Consider the following 27,342-nt stretch of genomic DNA (forward strand, 5'->3'; position numbering starts at 1 on the left):
GTGTTGGTGGGCAGTTCATGCCTGGGAGGGACTCAGGCGTCTATAGAGTGTTGGTGGGCAGTTCATGCCTGGGAGGGACTCAGGCGTCTATAGAGTGTTGGTGGGCAGTTCATGCCTGGGAGGGACTCAGGCGTCTATAGAGTGTTGGTGGGCAGTTCATGCCTGGGAGGGACTCAGGCGGCTATAGAGTGTTGGTGGGCAGTTCATGTCTGGGAGGGACTCAGGCGTCTATAGAGTGTTGGTGGGCAGTTCATGCCTGGGAGGGACTCAGGCGTCTATAGAGTGTTGGTGGGCAGTTCATGCCTGGGAGGGACTCAGGCGTCTATAGAGTGTTGGTGGGCAGTTCATGTCTGGGAGGGACTCAGGCGTCTATAGAGTGTTGGTGGGCAGTTCATGCCTGGGAGGGACTCAGGCGTCTATAGAGTGTTGGTGGGCAGTTCATGCCTGGGAGGGACTCAGGCGTCTATAGAGTGTTGGTGGGCAGTTCATGAGGGACTCAGGCATCTATAGAGTGTTGGTGGGCAGTTCATGCCTGGGAAGGACTCAGACTTCTATAGAGTGTTGGTGGGCAGTTCATGCCTGGGAAGGACTCAGACTTCTATAGAGTGTTGGTGGGCAGTTCATGCCTGGGAGGGACTCAGGCGTCTATAGAGTGTTGGTGGGCAGTTCATGCCTGGGAGGGACTCAGGCGTCTATAGAGTGTTGGTGGGCAGTTCATGCCTGGGAGGGACTCAGGCGTCTATAGAGTGTTGGTGGGCAGTTCATGAGGGACTCAGGCATCTATAGAGTGTTGGTGGGCAGTTCATGCCTGGGAAGGACTCAGACTTCTATAGAGTGTTGGTGGGCAGTTCATGCCTGGGAAGGACTCAGACTTCTATAGAGTGTTGGTGGGAAGTTCATGCCTGGGAGGGACTCAGGCGTCTATAGAGTGTTGGTGGGCAGTTCATGCCTGGGAGGGACTCAGGCTTCTATAGAGTGTTGGTGGGCAGTTCATGGCGCTGTTAGAATGCCGAAATTGGCACACAGAAAGACACACCAAAAACATGTGTGAGAAACACACACACACACACACACACACACACACACACACACACACACACAGCTGAGAACACAGAGCTATGCTTGCTTCAGAAATGAATTGTGAATTGTGGTGTCGGGATAGTGTCGAGGTAAAGCAACCCGCCTACCACCACGGACACGTGCCTCATACTTGAAATCGTAACTGGCCAATCAGGAACGCTGCTGGTAAAACACTAATGGCTGCCTCCATGGCTCTATCAGTAATGTCAACATGTGAAGGCTTTAAACAGCCCTAAGTGCAGTCATTGCAGAAATAGACTCAATAACAACAATTAAACAAGAACAGGTGTATGCACCGGCGGTGTTTCTCAGTGGGAAAGACGTTTTCGCCATTCGTCCGAGTGGAATTGAATTTGCCTGACCGACCGGAGGAGGCGCTAGTGCAGCGACCAGGACACATACCCTTAATCTCGTTTCCCACCCGCAGACATGGCCAATTGTGCCTGTATGAACACCCGACCAAGCCGGAGGCACGAACCTGCGACCCTCGTGTTGGTAGGCACTAGGCAGGGAATGTACCGCTGTTCTACCCAGACGCCCAAGTTGTCTTGTTGTTGAGTTTTTGTCGCCACTGTCATTTTGAGTGTAAATGCAGGATACATAACTGCAAGTATGCAGACAAATTCATACTGCATGAGGTGATGGCTTTGATTCTATTTCTATTTCCCTGAATAAATAAATGCAAAATAAAATATCTATATATATTTTCGGCAAGTTCGACTTATACTGTTGGGGGTTATACTGTATTATGATATTATACATACAGCACTGATAAAGGCACTGACCGTGGAACCACGTATCCAGCAGCACGGTGCAGGAATCAATGGTGTCAACAGAGAAGGTCTTAAGAGCCTCCTGCAAAGTCACGGATAAACGATTCAAAAGTCCAGCTCAACTGACTGAAAGTGGTGAGCATCCTTGGGGATGAACAATGGAAAGAAGTGAAGTGCGGGTTGGAGTCCACATGACCCGTTAGCCTTGCTCCAAGTCATATCGCTTTGCTCCAGGTTTCCAAGTATGGCTTCCTACATCTTGGATATGCACTGCAGAAGCCGTGAAGTCCGATCTCTTGAGTCCACATTAGTGAGGGAGACACGGTTAGCAAAGGAGTAACCATGAGCTGACCCGTTAAGCTCTGTGGGACACACAGTGAACCAGAACTCTGCCTGCACTGCGTGGCCACTCAGCTGACTAAGCCTCTGTCTCTGGAGGGCTGGCGGGGGAGAGGAGGTGAAGGAAGACAGGGAGACAGACGTCTGCTAAGCCCGCTTCTGAGCATGCGGATCCTGCAGACTCAGTAAGGATCTGTCTGTTTTGTTTCCGACAAGGTCTATTTAGATGTCAATAGACAAAACACAGGTCTGCACTCTCATACTGTATTTGTTAACTCAGATTTAATTCACTTGTAATTCATTTGTCAACAAATATTTGCCATTGTTAAGTGCCAACCTTTGATTTTTCTATTGACATAACTGTTCTGTGCACCACAGACTATATTGGAGTAATGCACAGGGTATTGAACTAATCTATTCACATTTGTACCCGGGTTCAATACCCGGTAATGGTACTTCCGGCTTGGTCAGTGGGGTATGAGTCCTGGTTGCTGCATGAGTGCCTCCTCTGGTAGACCGGGGGGCCTGTTTGGGGAGGAGGGGAACTGGGGGGGAATAGCATGATCCTCCCACACACTACTACTACGTCCTGCCGGTGAAACTTCTCACTGTCAGGTGAAAAGAAGCGGCTGCCAACTGCACATGTATCGGAGGAAGCATGTGCTAGTCGACGGCTCTCCCCAGATCGGCAGAGGGGGTGGAGCAATGACCCGGACAGCAGGGGGAATTGTACAAAGTACAAAGTACAATTTGTGAGAAAATGTGAGGAAACATTTTTCACCTGCTTCTTCTGATCAGCTATTGGACAACTGTAGCTTTTGAATATTTTAATATTGAATTTTTTCTATTATTATTATTATGTTATTATTATTTTTTGGCCGATATCGGATATGCAGATGTTTTCCAACTCTTTTGGCTGATGTTGATAGTGATAAGCGCACAGAGAACATCACATCTCTCTTGTAGTGGAATTAACACATCATTATTTATGCCTACTCTTATGGTGACGGCCCTCTGGCAGATGCCGACATAAATACAATGCGTTTCAAAATGTACACATTCACTGGGCAAAATAAGAAAACTACTTCAACTTAGTTTATGTAAAACATGACATTTTATTTATTTATGTAAATAAACTGGACATAATTAAAGCATCATTTTATCAGCCTGTCATGTGAGCAGAAATGTTCATTATAATGATATTTCATTTTAAAACCTTTATCGGCCGATACAAATGACATGCCGATATCATCGAGCGTCCCTACGTTTGAGTGAAAATAACGAATACATTTAGATTTTATATTCACCTAAATGTGATTTTAACTTGCATGTTGTTTACAGTATCAGTAGCTTCCTTGCTTCACACTTCCATATTTTCATATATCGTTGGAAAGGTCTCTCTTTAAAAGGAGATTTAAGTGTGTGTCTTTACATAGAAGATGTACCTATGCAAAGTTATTTAAAAATTAGATATTTGAGTATGTGTATTTACATAGAAAATGTATGCAAAGTTCTTTAAAAAGAGATATTTGAGTATGTGTATTTACATAGAAGATGTATGCTAAGTTCTTTAAAAGGAGATATTTGAGTATGTGTATTTACATAGAAGATGTCTGCTAAGTTCAACATGATTTGGCAAGTGAGGTTAAAAGAGAAGGTTTGCTGAACTCCCGTGGTCTTTCTTGACAAAGCCCCGGGAGACTGAATTGCATCTGCATACTGTATTATCATTACCTTGGAGAGTTTGGTTTCTATCATGCACTATTGTTTACCACAGCCCCCTATAAACTAAAGTTGTCAGAACTATCGATAGTATCAAAACGGATACAATACTCATTTGCAACAGGTATTGATATCGATACAGATAAAGATACAATACTAATTTGCAACAGGTATTGATATCAATACAGATACAATACTCATTTGCAACAGATATTGATATCGATACAGATAAAGATACAATACTCATTTGCAACAGGTATTGATATCAATACAGATACAATACTCATTTGCAACAGGTAATGATATCGATACAGATACAATACTCATTTGCAACAGGTATTGATTTTGATACAGATACAATACTCATTTGCAACAGTATGGATACCAGCAGTGCTTTCTCTTAATGAAAAATCAAACATACTACTGATTTTTCCCTCCCTATCATTGGTGGGTATCTGTTGCTTCAGCAAGCTCAAAGTGTTCTGATAGGCTGATGACTAGAGCAGGGGTAATCTGCTGTGTTCTGATAGGCTGATGACTAGAGCAGGGCTAATCTGCTGTGTTCTGATAGGCTGATGACTACAGCAGGGGTAATCTGCTGTGTAAGTGTAAAGTTCTTAATGAGGGCCTAGATTGCTGTATGGAGAAGCGTGTGTGTCTATCCATCCACCTGTCTTAATTTATGTGTACGCCTCTTGATGTGCTGTCATCCACCCCTTTTGCTTGGATTTGAAAGAGATTCTCAAAGAACTTGTAAGTTGCACAAGGAACCCTGTAACCTGGTGCATTATTACAATTATTAATATGTTTAGGCTGCAGGCGTTTACGAGATCTTGTTGCGCTAAGAACCAAACCATGCAAATCTAACAGCAGCCCAGGATGATGTTCTGGAGATAACATGACTGTGGACAGCAGCACAGGATGATGTTCTGGAGATAACATGACTGTGGACAGCAGCACAGGATGATGTTCTGGAGATAACATGACTGTGGACAGCAGCACAGGATGATGTTCTGGAGATAACATGACTGTGGACAGCAGCACAGGATGATGCTCTGGAGATAACATGACTGCGGACAGCAGCACAGGATGATGCTCTGGAGATAACATGACTGTGGACAGCAGCACAGGATGATGCTCTGGAGATAACATGACTGTGGACAGCAGCACAGGATGATGCTCTGGAGATAACATGACTGTGGACAGCAGCACAGGATGATGTTCTGGAGATAACATGACTGTGGACAGCAGCACAGGATGATGCTCTGGAGATAACATGACTGTGGACAGCAGCACAGGATGATGCTCTGGAGATAACATGACTGTGGACAGCAGCACAGGATGATGCTCTGGAGATAACATGACTGTGGACAGCAGCACAGGATGATGCTCTGGAGATAACATGACTGTGGACAGCAGCACAGGATGATGCTCTGGAGATAACATGACTGTGGACAGCAGCCCAGGATGATGTTCTGGAGATAACGGTGGGTATTTCAGTGCCATAACTCAAGAGCGCTACAACAAAATGAGCTTATTTGTGTGTAAGAGCCGGATCTACCAAATCTCTCTCTTCATTGTCCGTGGAACAGCTCCAGGCTGTAAATCTTGATGACATCACAGATTAGAATGCGGGCTCTCTCCGGCTGTGTGCATAAATCTTAATCATAAATCTAAAAGAAAATGAAAGGAGAGGAAATGTTCCTCAAATGCGGCAAAAAAGAAGGCTAGCAGTTTTCCTTATGAACCCATCCATTACAGTCCTCAAACCATGTTTTAGTAAAGACTAGGAATATTTCTCAGCTGAGCAGGGGGGGGGGGTAGACACACTGACACACTGCAGAAGTGCTGTGAACAGTTAAGCCCTGGATTCACCAGACTGTTTCAAGCCTCACTGGACTCTCAAGTAATTCCAAGGTCATGGAAAATGTCTAAAATAATCCCACTGCCTAAAAAGACAAAGCCCACTGAATTAAATTATTTTACACCGATAGCTCTGACTCCAGTAGTAATGAAATGTTTCGAGCGAATCGTTTTATCTCACTTAAAATCCAAAACTAGTGGTCACATGGACGCTCTACAATTTGCATACAGACCAAAGAGAGGCGTGGGGGATGCAACAGCAACACTTCTGAAGTCTACAAACATATGGAAACCCTGTCATCTTATGTGTCTTTAACACTGTCCAGGTAGACAGACTGGCAGAGAAGCTGGGCAGTATGGGTGTAAATCACACCTTTAACACTGTCCAGGTAGACAGACTGGCAGAGAAGCTGGGCAGTATGGGTGTAAATCACACCTTTAACACTGTCCAGGTAGACAGACTGGCAGAGAAGCTGGGCAGTATGGGTGTAAATCACATCCTCATAAAGTGGATATACAACTTCCTTACTGAGAGGCAACAGTATGTTCTCGTCCATGGAGGACAATCATCTTTCATCACCACTCAGACCGGGGTGCCACAAGGTTGCGTACTCGCGCCTCTGTTGTTCATATTGTATATTAATGACTTAATTAGCCATCAGGATTATAGTACAATGATCAAATGTGCAGATGATGTGGCTCTGATTGGGCTTTTAACCGACGATGAGACCAGTTATAGAGCTGTGATTGACCACTTCTATAACTGGTGCTCAGACAACTCACTGATTTTAAACACAAAAAAGACGAAAGAAATGCTCTTTGATTTGAGACGAAACCCTGTCTCTCCGTCCCCCGTGACCATGAATAATTCACCAATTGAAATAGTACAAGTACCTGGGCACTATTATTGACAGTGAACTGACATGGAATGTCAACACCAATGCCAGGTCTGCAAAAGCTCAACAACGTCTCTACTTTGTTAAGGAAATTTAGAAGTTTTAAAGTGGACAGAACTTTGCAGATACTGCTCTATAAGACCATTTATTATTCACAATTAAATTAAAAATGCTAGAAAGGGCTTTCAACAATGACGAAAAATCATTGCATGTTAATTTGATAGTCATAAGGTATTCTGGCAAATTGATTGGATATTGAGTTCGATGCTTTACCTGAGTGGCGAGGCTGGAGATGTCGATGACTGTGACTGAGTTTCCGCAGCTTGCCCATAGCGAGTCCTCCAGCACCAGTAGAGTCCGCACAGGCTCTGAGCCCACACTCACCGACCTGCACGAGTCCGGCTCCCACAGGTCACCTACAACAAGTCACAAGAAACACGGTTCAATGTCTCATTTGGTGTCAAAGAAGATTTGCGTGCTTCTGTGATTATAAAGGACTTGGGCGTGTGCCATATAAACATCATGGAAGTCTCAAAACACATCTATCTTAGGCCAGTGGTCATCCACAATGCACCCATCACTCAGGTCTGTTCTTATAAATATCATATCATATTAACAACACCCTCAGCTGGAGGACCCATGTTGAAAGCAGTGGGCAAGGCACGAGGTTTTCCCATGAGGACCAGGGAAGTAACCCTGAAAGCTGTAATTCCTCGAATGGCCACTTGAGGCAGGGCTCAGAAGTCCCATCCCATCATCCCCCCGTTCACCCCCATGTTAAAATGTCCCACTTTGTAACAGTGATTAAGCATCTTTACAGCCTGGTCCTTAACACGGTTTTGGTCTATATAGCTAATTTCACCTTTTCAGTACAACTGTAGGGGGGTATTCTTTTTATATAACTCGCCTGTTTGGAGTAAAATAGATGATAGAAAAGGGGGTGATTGACAGGTCACCTGTCCAGTGATCGCGCAGCTTGCCAATCACGGACCAATAGCAAGCGGAGCTGCGGCTCTGGGAAACCCCCATCTCACCTGAGCTGCGGGAGGATTCAACCCATCCCCCCCACTCTGCTGACGGCCAACGAATCAACTCAAAACGGGAGCCCAAAATCAATGGGATAGCTCTGTCCATATTTTTGAGGTCAGTGGTTGAAAGTCTTTGCTCTAGACTTGCTCTAATAGCGGATGTATTTTTTACGAATGCTTAGGGTGTTTGGAGTGGAGCAGAAGTTTATGTTACTTCTTTTATCATGCAGTGTTAGAGAGTGTTATATGGTATCACAGCCTGGTGTGGTAACTTGACAGTGCAGCTCAAAGCACAGCTTGCTCGTCTAATCTAAAACCATCCACCCCTCCAAACCACTTAGGAGCAGTCCATCATCAGACAGGCTCAGAAAATAGTGTCTGACCCCACCCACATTCTCCACCGAGAGTTCCAGCTCTTACCTTCTGGTAGGAGATTCAGGCTTCCCAAGAGCAGGCTGAAGCGTTACAAACACTCATTAGTGCCCACGTCCAGTAAGCTCCTGAATGTGCAATGTGGACATGAGGGTTTTGCAACGTGCCGTCACTGTCACCTGTGTGCATATACTGTCACCTGTGTGCATATACTGTCACCTGTGTGCATATACTGTCACCTGTGTGCATATACTGTCACCTGTGTGTGCATATACTGTCACCTGTGTGCATATACTGTCACCTGTGTGCATATACTGTCACCTGTGTGCATATACTGTCACCTGTGTGCATATACTGTCACCTGTGTGCATATACTGTCACCTGTGTGCATATACTGTCACCTGTGTGCATATACTGTCAGCTGTGTGTGCATATACTGTCACCTGTGTGCATATACTGTCACCTGTGTGTGCATATACTGTCACCTGTGTGCATATACTGTCACCTGTGTGCATATACTGTCACCTGTGTGCATATACTGTCACCTGTGTGCATATACTGTCACCTGTGTGCATATACTGTCACCTGCGTGCATATACTGTCACCTGTGTGCATATACTGTCACCTGTGTGTGCATATACTGTAACCTGTGTGCATATACTGTCACCTGTGTACATATACTGTCACCTGTGTGCATATACTGTCACCTGTGTACATATACTGTCAGCTGTGTGCATATACTGTCACCTGTGTGCATATACTGTCACCTGTGTGTGCATATACTGTAACCTGTGTGCATATACTGTCACCTGTGTACATATACTGTCACCTGTGTGCATATACTGTCACCTGTGTACATATACTGTCAGCTGTGTGCATATACTGTCACCTGTGTGCATATACTGTCACCTGTGTGTGCATATACTGTAACCTGTGTGCATATACTGTCACCTGTGTACATATACTGTCACCTGTGTGCATATACTGTCACCTGTGTACATTTACTGTCACCTGTGTGCATATACTGTCACCTGTATGCATATACTGTCACCTGTGTGTGCATATACTGTCAGCTGTGTGTACATATACTGTCAGCTGTGTGTGCATATACTGTCACCTGTGTGCATATTAGGGCTGCAACTATCGATTATTTTAGTAATCGAGTATTCTACCGAATAATCCATCGATTAATCGAGTAATCGGATAAGAACCCTTTTTTGTGTTTTCAAAGGCTTATCGTAAATATACACCAAAAAATAAGATAAATCTCTTCAAATAAACAACTACATTAGTTTCTTTCTTAGAAAAAACAAAATTTTTATTTTTAAATTGCATAGAACTGGCAGTGGCACCATTCATCTTTTCACTTGAACATGATGGACCCGTCCTTACAAAGCTGTCCATAGTACGCTGTGATCCGCTGAAAAAGAGGTGAAATAATAATTAATATTGATATTTATTAGGTAAGTTCATAACAAAACTGGAGAATGCGCATTTACACACCCTAGACCTGTTGCCTATTATTGACACAAATATCAGAATAGCAAGATAACAGGTCAGGTGGTGTAATAATTGGAGCCTAAAATGCACAAATTAAATAGTTGTTTGCAATCATCATGAGCAGAGTCGACCGGTCTAGGGTGTGTAAATGTACATTCTCCACACACACACTCTTTCTCTTTCACACACCAACAAGCTAGTGTGATCACACACACACCAACAGGCTAGTGTGATCACACACACACACACACACACACACACACACACACACACACAACGCTGTTAAATTAGCCGCTAACGTTAGGTTAACGTTTTAGGTTAGGTTGAGCTTTGTATTTGTATTTCAGAAAACGGCAAGCCACATCAAAAAAATGCAGCGTGAATGCAGTTACTAATAGTCATATTGGCAACGTGGCAAGCCAGCAGCACAACTACTACTAGTCTTAATATCAAGTAGCAATCATTAGCATACATTTACATTAGCGTTGTGTATAGTTAACGTTACGTTACCTTGCTCCGCTCGACGTAGATGCGCTGGTGGATGCGTAGACTGGATGTTTACGGTTCAGGTGCTGAAGCATTGACGAGGTACTGTTGTGATATGCAAGTATCGTTACAGTACTTGCACACCACTGAGTTCGTGTCCTTTTTCAGCGTGAAATGATCCCACACTTTAGACAGTTTCGGTCGCTTTTTCGGCCCTGGTTCTTCCCTTCCCGGCTCCTCCTGTCTGCTTTCTCCGCCGCCTCGTTCCATTTTGCGGGGTCCGCTCGCTATAGCTCTGCTCTCTGGTCTGTCTGCGATCATGTGTCCTCGCGTGTTTACACCGGAAGAGCGCTGTGCCACACCAGTAAGCGTCCGTGAGAAACAGTCTCTAATCTCTAAATGCCGTGTCGAGGCGAATCATATTGGCCTCGATCATTTTAATTATTCGAGTTATTCGAGGTACTCGAGGAATCGCGACAGCTCTAGTGCATATACTGTCACCTGTGTGTGCATATACTGTCACCTGTGTGCATATACTGTCACCTGTGTGTGCATATACTGTCACCTGTGTGCATATACTGTCACCTGTGTGTGCATATACTGTCAGCTGTGTGTGCATATACTGTCACCTGTGTGCATATACTGTCACCTGTGTGTGCATATACTGTCACCTGTGTGTGCATATACTGTCACCTGCGTGTGCATATACTGTCACCTGTGTGTGCATATACTGTCACCTGTGTGCATATACTGTCACCTGTGTACATATACTGTCACATATACTGTCCCCTGTCTGCATATACTGTCACCTGTGTGCATATACTGTCACCTCTGTGCATATACTGTCACATGTGTGCATATACTGTCACCTGTGTGCATATACTGTCACCTGTGTGCATATACTGTCACCTGTGTGCATATACTGTCACCTGTCTGCATATACTGTCACCTGTGTGCATATACTGTCACCTGTGTGCATATACTGTCACCTCTGTGCATATACTGTCAACTGTACATTTGTGTCCATTGTGTAAACTGTGTTTATATGTATGTGTGATTTTATCTACTTTGCAACTGCAGGATGGAGTCCAGCACAGATTTCCCTATGGGGACATTAAAAGTATATCTTGTCTTATCTGATCTTATCTGATCTTGTCTGATCTGATCTGATCTGATCTGTACCTTGTTGTCTGTAGCATATCTGTGTGGAATGGAAAGAGTTCCAGAAAACAATCAACTGCACCAAAGATGGATCTATCCTAACAGGTAATCTTATCAGAGGCTCCGCCCCCTCAAAACAGCGCATAGTTAATGAGAGTGAGAGCCAGAGTGGGTAGAGACCTCCCACAGAGGCTGAACTTGAGTTGTTGTTTTTTCCCCAACAGAATTCAATAACCTTGTTTTAAAGACTCATGATGAGACATGTTTTAAACAGCTAAAAATTAACATGAAATGGGACCTTTAATTTATTAAATCTAAGACCAGGAAAACAATAACGATCTGTGGAAATAGAATCACAAGCTATCATCACACACATGAGCCCCTTAGAAACTTCCATTTGAGCACTGATTCAGCAGCTGTCACATTGAGTTAGGCAATTACATCAAATTAACTTCACTTAGACCACAGCAAGTTGCCTCTGTGCTTTACATCAAATTAACTTCACTTAGACCACAGCAAGTTGCCTCTGTGTTTTACATCAAATTAACTTCACTTAGACCACAACAAGTTGCCTCTGTGCTTTACATCAAATTAACTTCACTTAGACCACAGCAAGTTGCCTCTGTGCTTTACATCAAATTAACTCCACTTAGACCACAGCAAGTTGCCTCTGTGCTTTACATCAAATTAACTTCACTTAGACCACAGCAAGTTGCCTCTGTGCTTTACATCAAATTAACTTCACTTAGACCACAGCAAGTTGCCTCTGTGCTTTACATCAAATTAACTTCACTTAGACCACAGCAAGTTGCCTCTGTGCTTTACATCAAATTAACTTCACTTAGACCACAGCAAGTTGACTCTGTGCTTTACATCAAATTAACTTCACTTAGACCACAGCAAGTTGCCTCTGTGCTTTACATCAAATTAACTTCACTTAGACCACAGCAAGTTGCCTCTGTGCTTTACATCAAATTAACTTCACTTAGACCACAGCAAGTTGCCTCTGTGCTTTACATCAAATTAACTTCACTTAGACCACAGCAAGTTGCCTCTGTGCTTTACATCAAATTAACTTCACTTAGACCACAGCAAGTTGTCTCTGTGCTTTACATCAAATTAACTCCACTTAGACAACAGCAAGTTGCATCTGTGCTTTACATCAAATTAACTTCACTTAGACCACAGCAAGTTGCCCCTGTGCTTTACATCAAATTAACTCCACTTAGACCACAGCAAGTTGCCTCTGTGCTTTACATCAAATTAACTTCACTTAGACCACAGCAAGTTGCCCCTGTGCTTTACATCAAATTAACTTCACTTAGACCACAGCAAGTTGCCCCTATGTGCTTTACATCAAATTAACTTCACTTAGACCACAGCAAGTTGCCCCTGTGCTTTACATCAAATTAACTCCACTTAGACCACAGCAAGTTGCCTCTGTGCTTTACATCAAATTAACTTAACTTAGACCACAGCAAGTTGCCCCTGTGCTTTACATCAAATTAACTTCACTTAGACCACAGCAAGTTGCCCCTATGTGCTTTACATCAAATTAACTCCACTTAGACCACAGCAAGTTGCCCCTATGTGCTTGCTTGAAAAACACGCTTTAAGCAATTTAACACCGTTGACTAATTATTGTAAGTTAATAAGGCTCTCAATGGAGACTCTTTCTCTCTCATAAAAACACGCACATGTGGGAGATTTCAAACCATAGGTTGAGTGAATTAGAGCTGCAACGATTAATCGATTAATCGATTAGTTGATCGACAGAAAATTAATCAACAACTATTTTGATAATCGATTCATCGTTTTGAGTACAATTTTAAGAGAAAAGGTCTAAATTATCTGATTCCAGCTTCTTAAATGTGAATATTTTCTGGTTTATTTACTCCTGTATGACAGTAAACTGGTATTATGTTTGAGTTGTGGACAAAACAAGACATTTGAGAGCGTCATCTTGGGCTTTGGGAAACACTGATCGTCATTTTGCTACCATTTTCTGACATTGTATAGACCAAACAACTAATCGATTAATCGAGAAAATAATCAACAGATTAATCGATTATGAAAATAATGGTTCGTTGCAGCCCTAGACTGAATGAAGTCTCCGGACTTGCCTTGGAACCTCCACACATACGCACCCTTCCTACCCACATACTAATAAGTGTTTAATCCACTTTCTAACTTCTTTATCGCCAGTTAATTTTGTGTGAAAATGAAGACCTTTTTCCTCTGAGTTTTAATCAGGGGGCACACGCTGCTGCAGCCGCCATGGAAGCAAATTATAAAGCGAATTACATAAGCATTTCCTTTGCTGTGCGTTAATGAAGCAAAATTAGAGAAGGGAGTGCACCCAGCCATTTAATTAACATTTGGAGTTGTTTATTTCTTCCCAAAGCCTTCTGACTTCCACAGGTTAATTGCTTGGCATGTTCTAAAGGTCATTTTCCCACCTTTTCAAAATCCGCTCTTGTAAATGTCCTTCCGGCCCTCAAAGCACCAGCTCAGGCCACGCCCCTCGCACCAGCTCAGGCCACACCCCTCGCACCAACTCAGGCCACGCCCCTCGCACCAGCTCAGGCCACACCCCTCGCACCAACTCAGGCCATGCCAGTGCTTCTCGCTCTCCAACACACAGACACACCAGAGTTCTCTGAATGATGAAAGAAAGGATCTGGAGCACACAGTTCATTCATCTGCTCAGAGCCTTCTAACTCTCCAACACAGAGACACACCAAACCTCTCTGCGCAGAGCCTTCTCCCTCTCCAACACAGAGACACACCAAACCTCTCTGCTCAGAGCCTTCTCTCTCTCCAACACAGAGACGCAGCAAACAGCTCAGAGCCTTCTCTCTCTCCAACACAGAGACGCAGCAAACAGCTCAGAGTCTTCTCTCTCTCCAACACAGAGACGCACCAAACCTCTCTCCTCAGAGTCTTCTCTCGCTCCAACACAGAGACACACCAAACCTCTCTGCTCAGAGTCTTCTCTCTCTCCAACACAGACACACCAAACCTCTCTGCTCAGAGCCTTCTCTCTCTCCAACACAGAGACGCAGCAAACAGCTCAGAGCCTTCTCTCTCTCCAACACAGAGACGCAGCAAACAGCTCAGAGCCTTCTCCCTCTCCAACACAGAGACACACCAAACCTCTCTGCTCAGAGCCTTCTCCCTCTCCAACACAGAGACACACCAAACCTCTCTGCTCAGAGTCTTCTCTCTCTCCAACACAGAGACACACCAAACCTCTCTGCTCAGAGCCTTCTCTCTCTCCAACACAGAGACGCACCAAACCTCTCTGCTCAGAGCCTTCTCTCTCTCCAACACAGAGACACTCAAAACCTCTCTGCTCAGAGTCTTCTCTCTCTCCAACACAGAGACGCAGCAAACCTCTCTGCTCAGAGCCTTCTCTCTCTCCAACACAGAGACACTCAAAACCTCTCTGCTCAGAGCCTTCTCTCTCTCCAACACAGAGACACACCAAACCTCTCTCCTCAGAGTCTTCTCTCTCTCCAACACAGAGACACACCAAACCTCTCTGCTCAGAGCCTTCTCTCTCTCCAACACAGAGACGCACCAAACCTCTCTGCTCAGAGCCTTCTCTCTCTCCAACACAGAGACACTCAAAACCTCTCTGCTCAGAGTCTTCTCTCTCTCCAACACAGAGACGCAGCAAACCTCTCTGCTCAGAGCCTTCTCTCTCTCCAACACAGAGACACTCAAAACCTCTCTCCTCAGAGTCTTCTCTCTCTCCAACACAGAGACACTCAAAACCTCTCTCCTCAGAGTCTTCTCTCTCTCCAACACAGAGACACACCAAACCTCTCTGCTCAGAGCCTTCTCTCTCTCCAACACAGAGACACTAAAAACCTCTCTGCTCAGAGCCTTCTCTCTCTCCAACACAGAGACGCAGCAAACCTCTCTGCTCAGAGCCTTCTAACTCTCCAACACAGAGACGCAGCAAACGTCTCTGCTCAGAACCTTGCAAAATATTTTTAACATGACCTGCGACGTGCCAGTCAGTGCACATCTCGGCTTTGTTGTGCCAAAAAGTGATTGTCTGCCAAAAAGTGCCTGCCATCCCATCGCAGCCTGTTAAAGTGGTATCTCCCAGTTTATATACATTTATACTAGGGCATCCACGACTAGTGAATTTGACTAGTCGACTAGTTGTTCCTAAAGGTAGTCGACTAGTCCGATTTTTTTTCTCCCCCAATAAAAACGCTCAACACACGTCAAAAGGTCTCAAATACAACCAGCACGCTTGTCTGAGCTGGATTTGCTGATTGAGTGACTGCAGTAACAACGCCACTAATTTCTCCAAATAGTTTAAATTCTGTTTAGTTAACCTGGCATAATGTAGAAAATGATTGTTAAAACAAATCTATGTTCAACAACAACGAACGTTATGTCCACCTTCGGTCGCTCTGAATAGCGCATCAAACGCATCATACAGACTGATGAATAGCGTATGATGCACTAAAGTAGTTATCCCCAAACAGAGATCAACTTCAGATATAACTTGTGAAACTAAACTACTATAGCAATCTCAACAATTAACATGCATGTCCACAGATTGCATAACAAATGGTTTATTGAAATAAACATTAAGTGACTGATACTTTCATTGTTGCCAATGCGGAATGAGCACTAGATTGACACATTTTACCCGTGCGTGAAACACGTGTCTAATATCGCCATCTCTATTATAATGGGTTTAATAAATAGTGGCTATTGTAAGAAAAAGTATAAAGGGAAACGCATTGCAAACAGAAATGCTAAACGTACTTGCCATGAAACGCCATAATAAGTGCATGATGGTGGTAAACCTTATTCCATTATGATAATCCACAAAGTAGTCACGTTGCTGCTGCAGCTTGTGGTAGGACCCGCCGGCACCAGGTGAGCGATAGTTACACAAAGCACTGGTACTGCTGTTTTAGCTTTACATATCTTGCAGGTGACGGTTTTATCTGCTCAGGTAAAATAGTTTTACTATTTCCAAACTATGAGTCCCACTCCGCCAAGTTTTGTAATGCTCTCTTCTTCCTCCGCTATCCCATTCTGCTATTTTGGCAGTCAACACACTCACAGCGCCCCACAGTGGCATATCTGCTGTACTGCACTGCACTATGGAAACAGGGAAAACCAAGAATGACGACTAGTCGACTACTATGCACAGTGTCGACTAATGGTTTTACTAGTCGACTAGTTGATGAATGCCCTAGTTTATACATAACGTATATACTATATTATTGTTTCTGGTGTTTATATATATAACGGATATGTATACTATAGTATTGTTTCTGATGTTTATACGTATTTCTAATATGCTTGTTTAGACCTATATTTGGAAACTAGTCTTTAATAAACATGATTTACAGTTGGGTTGTATAACATAACAAAGAAAATGATCTATTTTGCAATGATCCTTATAACTGCATTATTTTACCTGCTCTCTGCCCTAGATTATAACCAATCCGGTCCTTTTTAGCAGTTTGAATATCTGCAATCTGACGGCAATCGCTTTCTGGCAGCTAATAACTTGTTGGCACTCAACCACGAAAAGCACATGCTTAACCATAAGCAACAACGTGTTGCCTGTTCATATATGTCTGTCTTTTGATAGAAGTCTCATTTTCTGGCTACTTTTTAGACAGTATAGTGCACTAGTCACCTTTAAAAGTTGTGCCGAATCCACAAACGTTGCCAGACAGCCTCCAGAGCTTCTGTATACACATAGCATGAATAGTCATATTTAATCTGCACGCTGCAGCCTGGTGTAATTAATCCTTCTTTCTGCTTGGGAGGAGAGAGGAGCACAGGAGGAAGGCAGGCAGGCACATTGACACAGTGTAGCCAGGTAAGGAGCACCCGTTGATAGAGCTATTGTTACTCCCACTGGCTGGGAAGTCTGCGGCTCACCTGCTGAGAAGGTGTTAAGCTCCCCTGGCCTCGTGCGACGCCTGACTAAACACGCCATGCCATCCACCACATGCTGAAGTGTTATTTTCATACTCATAGTGGCTATGAGAATCACTCGGCACGCGGAAGTTGAGAAAAGTGTTCTTAAGGTAATGGTTTGAAAGGTAGTTCAAAAATGATATGCTTTTTGCAAGTGCTCTCATTCAAAATGGGTTTAGCTGAAAATGCCATCACGCATGGCATATATAACACTTGTGCTACAAGCCCAATGGATGTTGACAAAAAATATATTTCTCACATGCTGAGTGAAGCATTCACACTGATGAACACAATCACAGCCATCCTGTAGGCATTTTCTACGGAGCCGCTTCCTCGTTCATCGGACAAATTAAAAACACAAATTAAAAAACAATAAAACTAATTTGCACTATTAATTTGACTGGATTACACTCTGAAAATAAAAGACAAAAAAAAGACAAAAGCGTTTTTGTTCCTGATCAAGCCCCATTACTAAACGGTGCAGTAATAAGAAAATCAATCCGTTGCAGTGTAGCGTCTCATGTAAGAGACAACAATGACTGACATAATCCTTCAAAAGCACAAGAGATAAGAAATGATTAGGTGACCTCATGTTAATTACTGGCTAATATATAGTATCAGAATCACTTTTATTGCCACAATATGCAAATTACTGTACATAGGAGGAATTGTAGTGCTCATGTCAATATACAGAGATAAAGAAGTAGGAAAGATAACTAAAGACAATCACAACATTGCAAGTGCAATCAAATATATACTGTATACAATATATACATGAGTGGAGGAGTGTTCAGTGGGAATTAAATATGAATTTACATAAAATTTACAGTCCGAGTCAAATAGGCGTTAAATAGCCAGTGAATTTACATGAATTTACAGTCCGAGTCAAATAGGCATTAAATTAAATATGAGTTACAGTCTGAGGGGTCGGCCATGATGTAGCTAAGAAGAGTAATCTAATGGTGTAAAGTTCAGGTAGGGGAAGCAGCTATAATACTAAGTAGTGGTGAGTGAAGTCCAGCCGCTATGGCTGCAAGGTGGTCACGTTTGGTGGTGGCGGCTCATGATGTCAGTGGAGGGGGGGTTCAGCTGAGTTCAGGAGGAGGTAGTGGGGTTTGTGTGTGTGGGGGGGGGGGGGGGTTCAGCTGAGTTCAGGAGGAGGTAGTGAGGTTTGTGTGTGGGGGGTGTTGGTGAGGTCCTTGGTGGAAGGGGCTTTCAGGCCTTGTTGGTGAGGGTGAATGGCGGTGGGGAAGAAGCTGTTCTTGTGGCGAGTGGTTCTGGTCTTGACAGACCTCAGTCTCTTGTGAGTGTTTTGAAGAGTTTGTGGCCAGGGTGGGAGGGGTCCGCCATGATCTTGCGAGACTGCTTCAGTGTCCTGGATGAATGCAAGGCCTGAAAGGATGGCAGGTTGCATCCGATTACCTTCTCAGCACAGTGGATGATGTGCTGCAGTCTGTTAACGTCCTTGAGAGTGGTAGCAGCATACCAGATGATGGTGATGGAGGAGGTGAGGATGGACTCAACAATAGAGACACTGCGGAGTGCGTCATCATTCAGAAAGCACGCCCAAAACAGGGGAAAACAACCCCCCGCCAAACCTGACGTTCTCCTATGTCGCGTGCATGGTCGCGTGTTGCACACAAAGATCATATACAGTATACAGAAGACGAACACTCCAACTTACTTTCTTGACAGCTAGATCCACATTTTTCTTTTGCCCAATTCTCAATGGCTTCCTTGTTTTGCTCAGGAGTACAAAAAAAACTTTAATTGGTGATTTTTTACATTTGTTGTCTGCGCAGCCCCACCACACAACAGCTTTTAGCTATGTTTAATTCAAGGAAAATGACGCTGGTGTGTGGAAGTGAATGGAGAGCTTTCCCCCGTGATGGGCGTGGCCTATTTCATGCAGTGTCTCTATGGAGGTGTAGGAGTAAGAGTATTAGCGATGTAATCTGATGTGAAATTAATATTCCTCCTCTATAATTGTGCTTTTCTCGGAGAATGAGAATGTAATGTGGCGTATGCTGACATACACTTCAAATGAACCGCCTCATTTATTACACTGTACTGAGTCTTTACAAACACACACATTTTGACTTTTGAATAAGTTGTGTCTCAGTATTTCATCATAAATTCGTTTAACATAGTGGAAGCATTGACAAAGTAGAAAATGTGTACAGAGAGCAGGCTGGCAGTCTGGCAGCATGTCTGACAACAGCCCACAAGGCTCCGCGCAGACATTACAAAAAGTGTAAGAATATGGCCTACAGTAGTGCTTCTTCCCTGCACAACCTTTTTATTTGTCAAAGTTGGAATAGTTTGTGAATCTGTTCTGAAATGCAAAAAAACTTCACCTTTTTGTGGAAGGCCACGCCAACGCATCCTTTTCGCCAATAAGCAGAACACTGAATCAGTTCTCCCTTGGCCCATAACCAACCTTCATATCCCGTGTCCAACTTTTCTGAGATACCAGATGGATGGACAGACAACAGATGTGGGTGGAAACCTCCTTGGAGGTAAGAACACTTGTCTGCAGAGAAAGGTTGGAACAGCCAGTCCCATTTGTGTGCTTATGTGCTTCCTTGTTTCTCTACTGATGTGATATTGTTCTCAGAGCAATAGCTCTGCCTGCTAACCCTAACCCAATAGCTCTGCCTGCTAACCCTAACCCAATAGCTCTGTCTGATAACCCTAACCCAATAGCTCTGTCTGATAACCCTAACCCAATAGCTCTGTCTGATAACCCTAACCCAATAGCTCTGTCTGATAACCCTAACCCAATAGCTCTGCCTGATAACCCTAACCCAATAGCTCTGCCTGATAACCCTAACCCAATAGCTCTGTCTGATAACCCTAACCCAATAGCTCTGTCTGATAACCCTAACCCAATAGCTCTGCCTGATAACCCTAACCCAATAGCTCTGCCTGATAACCCTAACCCAATAGCTCTGTCTGATAACCCTAACCCAATAGCTCTGTCTGCTAACCCTAACCCAATAGCTCTGTCTGCTAACCCTAACCCAATAGCTCTGCCTGATAACCCTAACCCAATAGCTCTGTCTGATAACCCTAACCCAATAGCTCTGCCTGCTAACCCTAACCCAATAGCTCTGCCTGATAACCCTAACCCAATAGCTCTGTCTGATAACCCTAACCCAATAGCTCTGCCTGATAACCCTAACCCAATAGCTCTGTCTGCTAACCCTAACCCAATAGCTCTGTCTGCTAACCCTAACCCAATAGCTCTGCCTGATAACCCTAACCCAATAGCTCTGTCTGATAACCCTAACCCAATAGCTCTGCCTGATAACCCTAACCCAATAGCTCTGTCTGCTAACCCTAACCCAATAGCTCTGTCTGATAACCCTAACCCAATAGCTCTGCCTGATAACCCTAACCCAATAGCTCTGTCTGCTAAGCCTAACCCAATAGCTCTGTCTGCTAACCCTAACCCAATAGCTCTGCCTGCTAACCCTAACCCAATAGCTCTGCCTGATAACCCTAACCCAATAGCTCTGTCTGATAACCCTAACCCAATAGCTCTGCCTGATAACCCTAACCCAATAGCTCTGTCTGCTAACCCTAACCCAATAGCTCTGTCTGCTAAGCCTAACCCAATAGCTCTGCCTGCTAACCCTAACCCAATAGCTCTGCCTGCTAACCCTAACCCAATAGCTCTGCCTGATAACCCTAACCCAATAGCTCTGTCTGCTAACCCTAACCCAATAGCTCTGTCTGCTAACCCTAACCCAATAGCTCTGTCTGCTAAGCCTAACCCAATAGCTCTGCCTGCTAACCCTAACCCAATAGCTCTGCCTGCTAACCCTAACCCAATAGCTCTGCCTGATAACCCTAACCCAATAGCTCTGTCTGCTAACCCTAACCCAATAGCTCTGCCTGCTAACCCTAACCCAATAGCTCTGTCTGCTAAGCCTAACCCAATAGCTCTGTCTGCTAACCCTAACCCAATAGCTCTGCCTGCTCACTCTAACCCAATAGCTCTGTCTGATAACCCTAACCCAGGGGTGCCCAATACGTCGATCGCGATCGACCGGTCGATCACGAAGGTAGTGTGGTCGATCGCATGGCATTGAGGGGAAGATTTTTTTTTTACTGTTTTTCCACTGTTTCCACTGTTTTTCCACTGTTTCCACTGTTTTTCCACTGTTTTTCCACTGTTTCCACTGTTTTTCCACTGTTCCACTGTTTTCCACTGTATACTCAGTGTATATATATATAAATAAATATGTTTGGTAGATCACTTTGACTTGGTCATTTTAAAAGTAGCTCCCAAGCTGAAAAAGTGTGGGCACCCCTGCCCTAACCCAATAGCTCTGCCTGATAAGTGCAAAATGGATGACAACTTGATGACAGCTATTCAAAGCTATCCAAAAACTACAGGGATGAACCAAAATGGTGCTTGGAGAAAGGTTGCAGCCATCATTAGGGTCAATGGGGAGCTTGGAGTAGTGTTATTTTGTTTTGTGTTGGAGCAGTATAGCAGAACAGGGAGCTAGCCTCAAGAGCAGGGGTGGGCAATTATTTTTCATGGGGGGCCACATGAGAAACCCAGATTGTTGCCGGGGGCCGAACAAATATTGTCATGCCGTACCCCAGGAACTTTGATGATAGAGAGGGCTACAAAAAAATGTCCTCGCTACCAGAGGGCCAGATTTTGCTGAGCGTTAGGGGCCGAATGGCGCCGGCGCAAATTTTTTGGGGGCATTTGAAGTCAGGTTTAGAGGAATACCTCATTTTAAATTAACAGTTGTGATGTCATTATTCAGTCTTAAACACCAATATTTGATCCTTTTCTCACTCACTCCTATGTCATTAACTTTTTTGACCACCTGCCAATATGGCTGCTATATTTTAAAGTTACCAGCCAATTAGATCTGTCCATTCCACTAGCCAAAATGTTTTTCTTTAAATAAACCAGAATATGAGTGTTAATTTAAGCATAAGTATCAGTAAGTGGCCCGGGATTCTCAAAGCCTGTGTTGAGGGTCACACGAACAAAAATGCACTCTTGAAGCTAAATAAATCCAAAACCAACAAGTTAACTATTTCCATTTTTACTTCAATGTAGAACAGTCATTTCTTACACATTAGATTACTTTTAGCCTTTTAGTCATAAAGATTACTGAAAGATATTCCATACCAGACTGAAATGTTATAACGGAAGTGGAGTATTGCCCAGAATAACATGAACATTTGGACACTTATTCAGCGGGTACCTTTGCAATTCCAGCGCGGGCCACACAGGGGGCGCTCGCGGGCCGCATGTGGCCCGCGGGCCGCCTTTTGCCCAGGTCTGCTCAAGAGTATGCCTATATGATCATCTAAATATAGTATTGCTAATGGTGGTGATTTATTACCGGAGAATAGCATTTGGCACTGTCCCACGTTCCCACCCGGACAGGATGCAGCAGCCGCCACTGTGATACACTGCGGCACATGGCAAACCTAATTGGTCAAATCTAATTGGTATGACAAAATATTGAATTTACTGTAATTTAAACTGTGATCACAATTTGTGTTGGATCACAATTCTTTTCTGTAATTCATTAGAATTGAGTGAAGAAATGTAAAAAAATAAAAAAAAAATAGGAAAGAAAAATATACAGATGCAGTATCTTGCCAGATTAATCAAAGATAACAGAGAAACTTAACTTACTACACTTAAACTTAACTTAGCATAATTTAAACCAATTCAACCTCTTAATAAACAGCATAGATATAAGTAGCTTCTCTGCAATGTCGCTTATGCTGTAACAAAGTGCAGTTCTTTGGTCTGGCAGCCGGCTGGCAATCGAAAGTCCTTCGGCAGGGAGCTCAGACTGAAGAGCACTGCCACTTGTCAGTGTGTGTCCAGGATTTACTCTGCCTTTGAATATGATCAATATTGATTCCTGGACCAAATATTAGCTGCAGCACTAAAACAACTTCTTTAGAAATCCATGGCGGTTGCCCCTCTCTGTTAAGCAATTAATAGCAGCTCTTAATCACCTCTGAGATTTAGAATGATTTTTATATTTCATTTATTGACACTATTTTGTATTCAACGTTCCGCTCGAGTTGACGGCACACACACACACACACATCACCTCCACAAATACGAGCGACCTTGGGAGGCCCTCCTTACCTGCGTTGTTGCGTGCGTACACCATAATGGTCCCGTTGCGCAGGCCGGCGAACAGGAAGCGCGGGGAGTGTTTGAGGCACAGGGCAGGGCAGCCCTCGGGGTTGTGGAGGGTCAACAGGCACTGTGCGGCGGTGTCCACGCTGCCGTAGACCAGAACGCTGCGGGAGCACAAAGCAGCACACATGATGAATGAGTGTCATTTGAAGTGACAGAGTGGCTCGTTTCTATGCACTTTGATTTAACTGTGCACTTTGGAGCAAAGCATTGTGTCTGTGCAACCACTCTGTCTTTCTCATGTTTCAAATGCCATCTGAACTTTGGCGTGTTTTATTGTCTTCACAATGACAAATGCACACCCGCCGCCTCAGAGGAAAATGTTAAGTAGCATCAGAGTTGACATGTCTTTGTGTCTTTGCTCAAATGCCAAAATTCTATTTCTTGTATGTCTTTCCCTGCAGGCACTTAAGATATGAGGTGAGTGAGTCAGCATGAACAGACTCCATACATGTCCATCTCTGCATATGCGTTTCCATACACATGATGAAGGAGAGAGAGAGAGGACAGAGAGAGGGAGAGAGAGAGAGAGAGAGAGAGGGGAAGAGAGAAGATAAGAGAGAGAGAGAAAGAGAGAGAGAGAGAGAAGAGAGAGGGAGAGAGAGAGAGAAGAGAAGAGAGAAAGGGAGAGAGCGAGAAAGAGAGAGAGAGAAAGAGAGAGCGAGAGAGAAAGAGAGAGAGAAAGAGAGAGACAGAAGAGAAGAGAGAGAGAAAGGGAGAGAGTGAGAAAGAGAGAGCGAGAAATAGAGAGAGAGAGAGAGAGAGAGAGAGAGAGAGAAGAGAAGGGAGAGAGAAGAGAAGCGAGAGAAAGAGAGAGATAGATAGGAGAGAGAGAGAGAGAGAAAGAGAGAGAGAGAGAAAGAGAGAGAGAGAGAAGAGAGAGAGAGAGAGAGAGAAAGAGAGAGAGAGAAAGAGAGAGAGAAGAGAAGAGAGAGAGAGAAAGAGAGAGAGAGAGAAAGAGAGAGAGAGAGAGAGAAAGAGAGAGAGAGAAAGAGAGAGAGAAGAGAAGAGAGAGAGAGAAAGCAAGAGATAGAGAGGAGAGAGAGAGAGAGAGAGAGAGAGAGAAAGAGAGCAGCAAATTGGCAATATCATGGCTAAATCCGGAATGCAAGTGTGCCGTTTTCTCTCTCTGGAAAATTGAATGAATTCATTCTGTGACTGTGACAGAGACAAACCTATCCTCCATTTTGCACAATAAAGATCAGAAAAGATATTGGACTTTAAGATGAAACACTCTTCTTTGTAGCAATAGTAGTACTGATGGAGTATTGGGCTAATAGTAGAGTAGTACTGATGGAGTATTGGGCTAATAGTAGAGTAGTACTGATGGAGTATTGGGCTAATAGTAGAGTAGTACTGATGGAGTATTGGGTTAATAGTACAGTAGTACTGATGGAGTATTGGGCTAATAGTAGAGTAGTACTGATGGAGTATTGGGCTAATAGTAGAGTAGTACTGATGGAGTATTGGGCTAATAGTAGAGTAGTACTGATGGAGTATTGGGATAATAGTAGAGTAGTACTGATGGAGTATTGTAGTAGAGTAGTACTGATGGAGTATTGGGTTAATATTAGAGTAGTACTGATGAAGTATTGGGCTAATATTAGAGTAGTACTGATGGAGTATTGTAGTAGAGTAGTACTGATGGAGTATTGGGTTAATAGTACAGTAGTACTGATGGAGTATTGGGATAATAGTAGAGTAGTACTGATTAGGGCTGGGACGGATCACGGATAATCCGTGACCCGTACGGATCAGCCCCCACGGTTCGGCACACGTCGTGGTCCGCGGACCCCCCCCCCCCCCCCTTTCGTTTCATTTAACGTTTAACGTTAGTGTATGAGAACGCCTGCAGCGCAGCCAGACACAGACAGGCATCATCATGGCAAGCACAAGTGAGCTTCCTCATCCCTTCGCTGTAAAGTCTCTCTGAAGGCTGTGGCTAGTGGCTACTAAAGACAGCAAACTTATTTCAACACCTCTGAAAAAGCACAGGAATGCGAGCAGCATGTTGCGCGCTGTACAAGATAGCGAGAGCCACAACACGCACACACACTAACACACGCGCACACGTTTCACGAACACATTATCACCGGACGGTGAAATGTTGCCTTGGACACATAACAACAAAACAACACGTGGGGCCACCGAGTAGCTTAACGTAGCATCAACGTTATGTTTCCAGACTCACCCGGTCTGGTCTGTAGCCTACCCGTGTCAAGTGACTACGTTAGCACGCAACAGCCAGGAAGTTAGGCGCAGTGTCACCTAAAACAGGAAGTTGGGTTCTGCCTTCAGAGTAAAAGCATAAATTGTGTCATGAGAAAAAAATATTTTTTGAGCTGTGCAGGGCAACAAATGGTTAGAGAAGTATAATAGTATTAAAAATTCAAATCGAAAATCTAATTTTGAGAGAAAAAATCTGATATAGCCTATATATATATTTTTTTGCTGATCCGAAAAATCCGTGATCCGTGGCTCAAAATCCGTCACGCGATCCGAGCTAATCTATCGCCTACCTAAACTGTTCTAAACCAACCGGCAGCCCTCGACCAGTGATGAAGAGCACCGATGCCCCCCGCCCCGGCCCCCCCCCCCACATAAGGCGTGGGAGAGAAGGCCGGGCCGGGACACAGCGGCGTCCCCACACCCCCAGTGAACGCAAGAAAACCTTTCCACCATATGGATTGCCTCAGTGACTTGGCTTGGCTGAGGAGGAACCTTGTGAGGTCGTTGTGCTACAGGGGCCCAGCAATGGTCGCCTGGGTAAACCCACCCCCCACGCGACCCGCTCCCAGACCCGCCCCCAGCTAGTGACTGGGAACTGAGAGAGCAGGCCACGCGGGGGGCGGGCCCACCCAGGCAGTGGACCCAGCAATGGACCCCCATCCGGGGACTCCCCTCCGAGACAGGCCGAGAGATGCCGGGCTAAACCATGTACAGAGTTTTCCGGCAATGAAACTCTGTAAATGGTTTATTATGGAAATAAAATTTACAAAAGAACAGAAAATTGAAAATGTAAAAAAGAGTCCAACAGAAGGGATATAAAAATGTAGTTTTTAAATTATCCTAATAGTAGAGTAGTACTGATGGAGTATCGGGCTATCAACTCTGATTCCTTATCTATACTGCTAGAAACGTCAGGGGAGTGTAACAGGAGATGAAACAGGATATATGTTTGCATGAACACAAGTTTCAAAGACTTGGAATTACACAGTAGTCAATTTGTCCTCATTTGTCATCATTTCATAATTTGTGACAGGGACTGGTGTTTTGGGTAACGGGCGGCCAAGCAGGTATTTTAGAGATGATGAAAGTGCAGATTGTTGCTTATTTGAATGTTCATACTCCTAAAAGCAACATTCAGAGAAAATTGTCCTGAAAGTTTGGTGAACAAGCTTTAGTAGTAGGGCACTTTTGAGGGGTCCACGCACACATCCCCATTTTTTTTGTTATAGTCTGGATTTTTGGCATCTAAAATAAAGATTTTGATGATACCAAGAAAAGAACCTGTCCAAAATGTGTTTTTTTCCCCAATGTCTCATTTCTGAGTCTCACCTCCCATCATCTAGTCCGACACAGATGGTGTTGCCGATCCCTGAGGGAGTCGTGTGAAGTCCAGCCTCCAGCTGGTCAGAGGGGGAGGGCTCCGGCACGTACTCCAGACAGCGGACGGGAGAGCCCACCTGCAGGCTCTTTACCCCCCGCGGGGTGGACCTGTTCAGGGAGAAGATCTCCAGCTGCCCCTGACATCCATCTCCTCCACCGGCCACCTGCGGGCACAAAACACATGGGCGTAAAGGGTCGAGATCCCATGTTAAGTTGGATCAATAGATTGAATCATCACCCTGCAGGCAATAAGCTACGCTGTTGAAACACAAGAAGATAAGAGCAGAGGGCCAAGCCTGGCCAATCTCTGTGCGATCATGTGTGTTAAGATATTCAGATTA

The 27,342-nt window shown here is 44.2% G+C and overlaps 1 protein-coding gene across 1 annotated transcript in view; it reads right to left on the reverse strand.

The window, feature by feature from the left end:
• Positions 1-27,342, reverse strand: part of arhgef10la (Rho guanine nucleotide exchange factor (GEF) 10-like a) — a gene marked incomplete at both ends in the record, with an annotated part of 249,251 nt that overhangs the window by 23,114 nt on the left and 198,795 nt on the right. The window contains 3 exons of the mRNA XM_083661638.1: positions 6,947-7,089; positions 23,339-23,496; positions 26,951-27,165. Coding sequence (XP_083517764.1) covers positions 6,947-7,089; positions 23,339-23,496; positions 26,951-27,165 — 516 coding nt within the window. The remainder of the gene's footprint in view (positions 1-6,946; positions 7,090-23,338; positions 23,497-26,950; positions 27,166-27,342) is intronic.

Source organism: Poromitra crassiceps, assembly GCF_964638095.1.
Source record: "Poromitra crassiceps genome assembly, chromosome: 27".
Lineage (NCBI taxonomy): Eukaryota > Metazoa > Chordata > Actinopteri > Beryciformes > Melamphaidae > Poromitra > Poromitra crassiceps.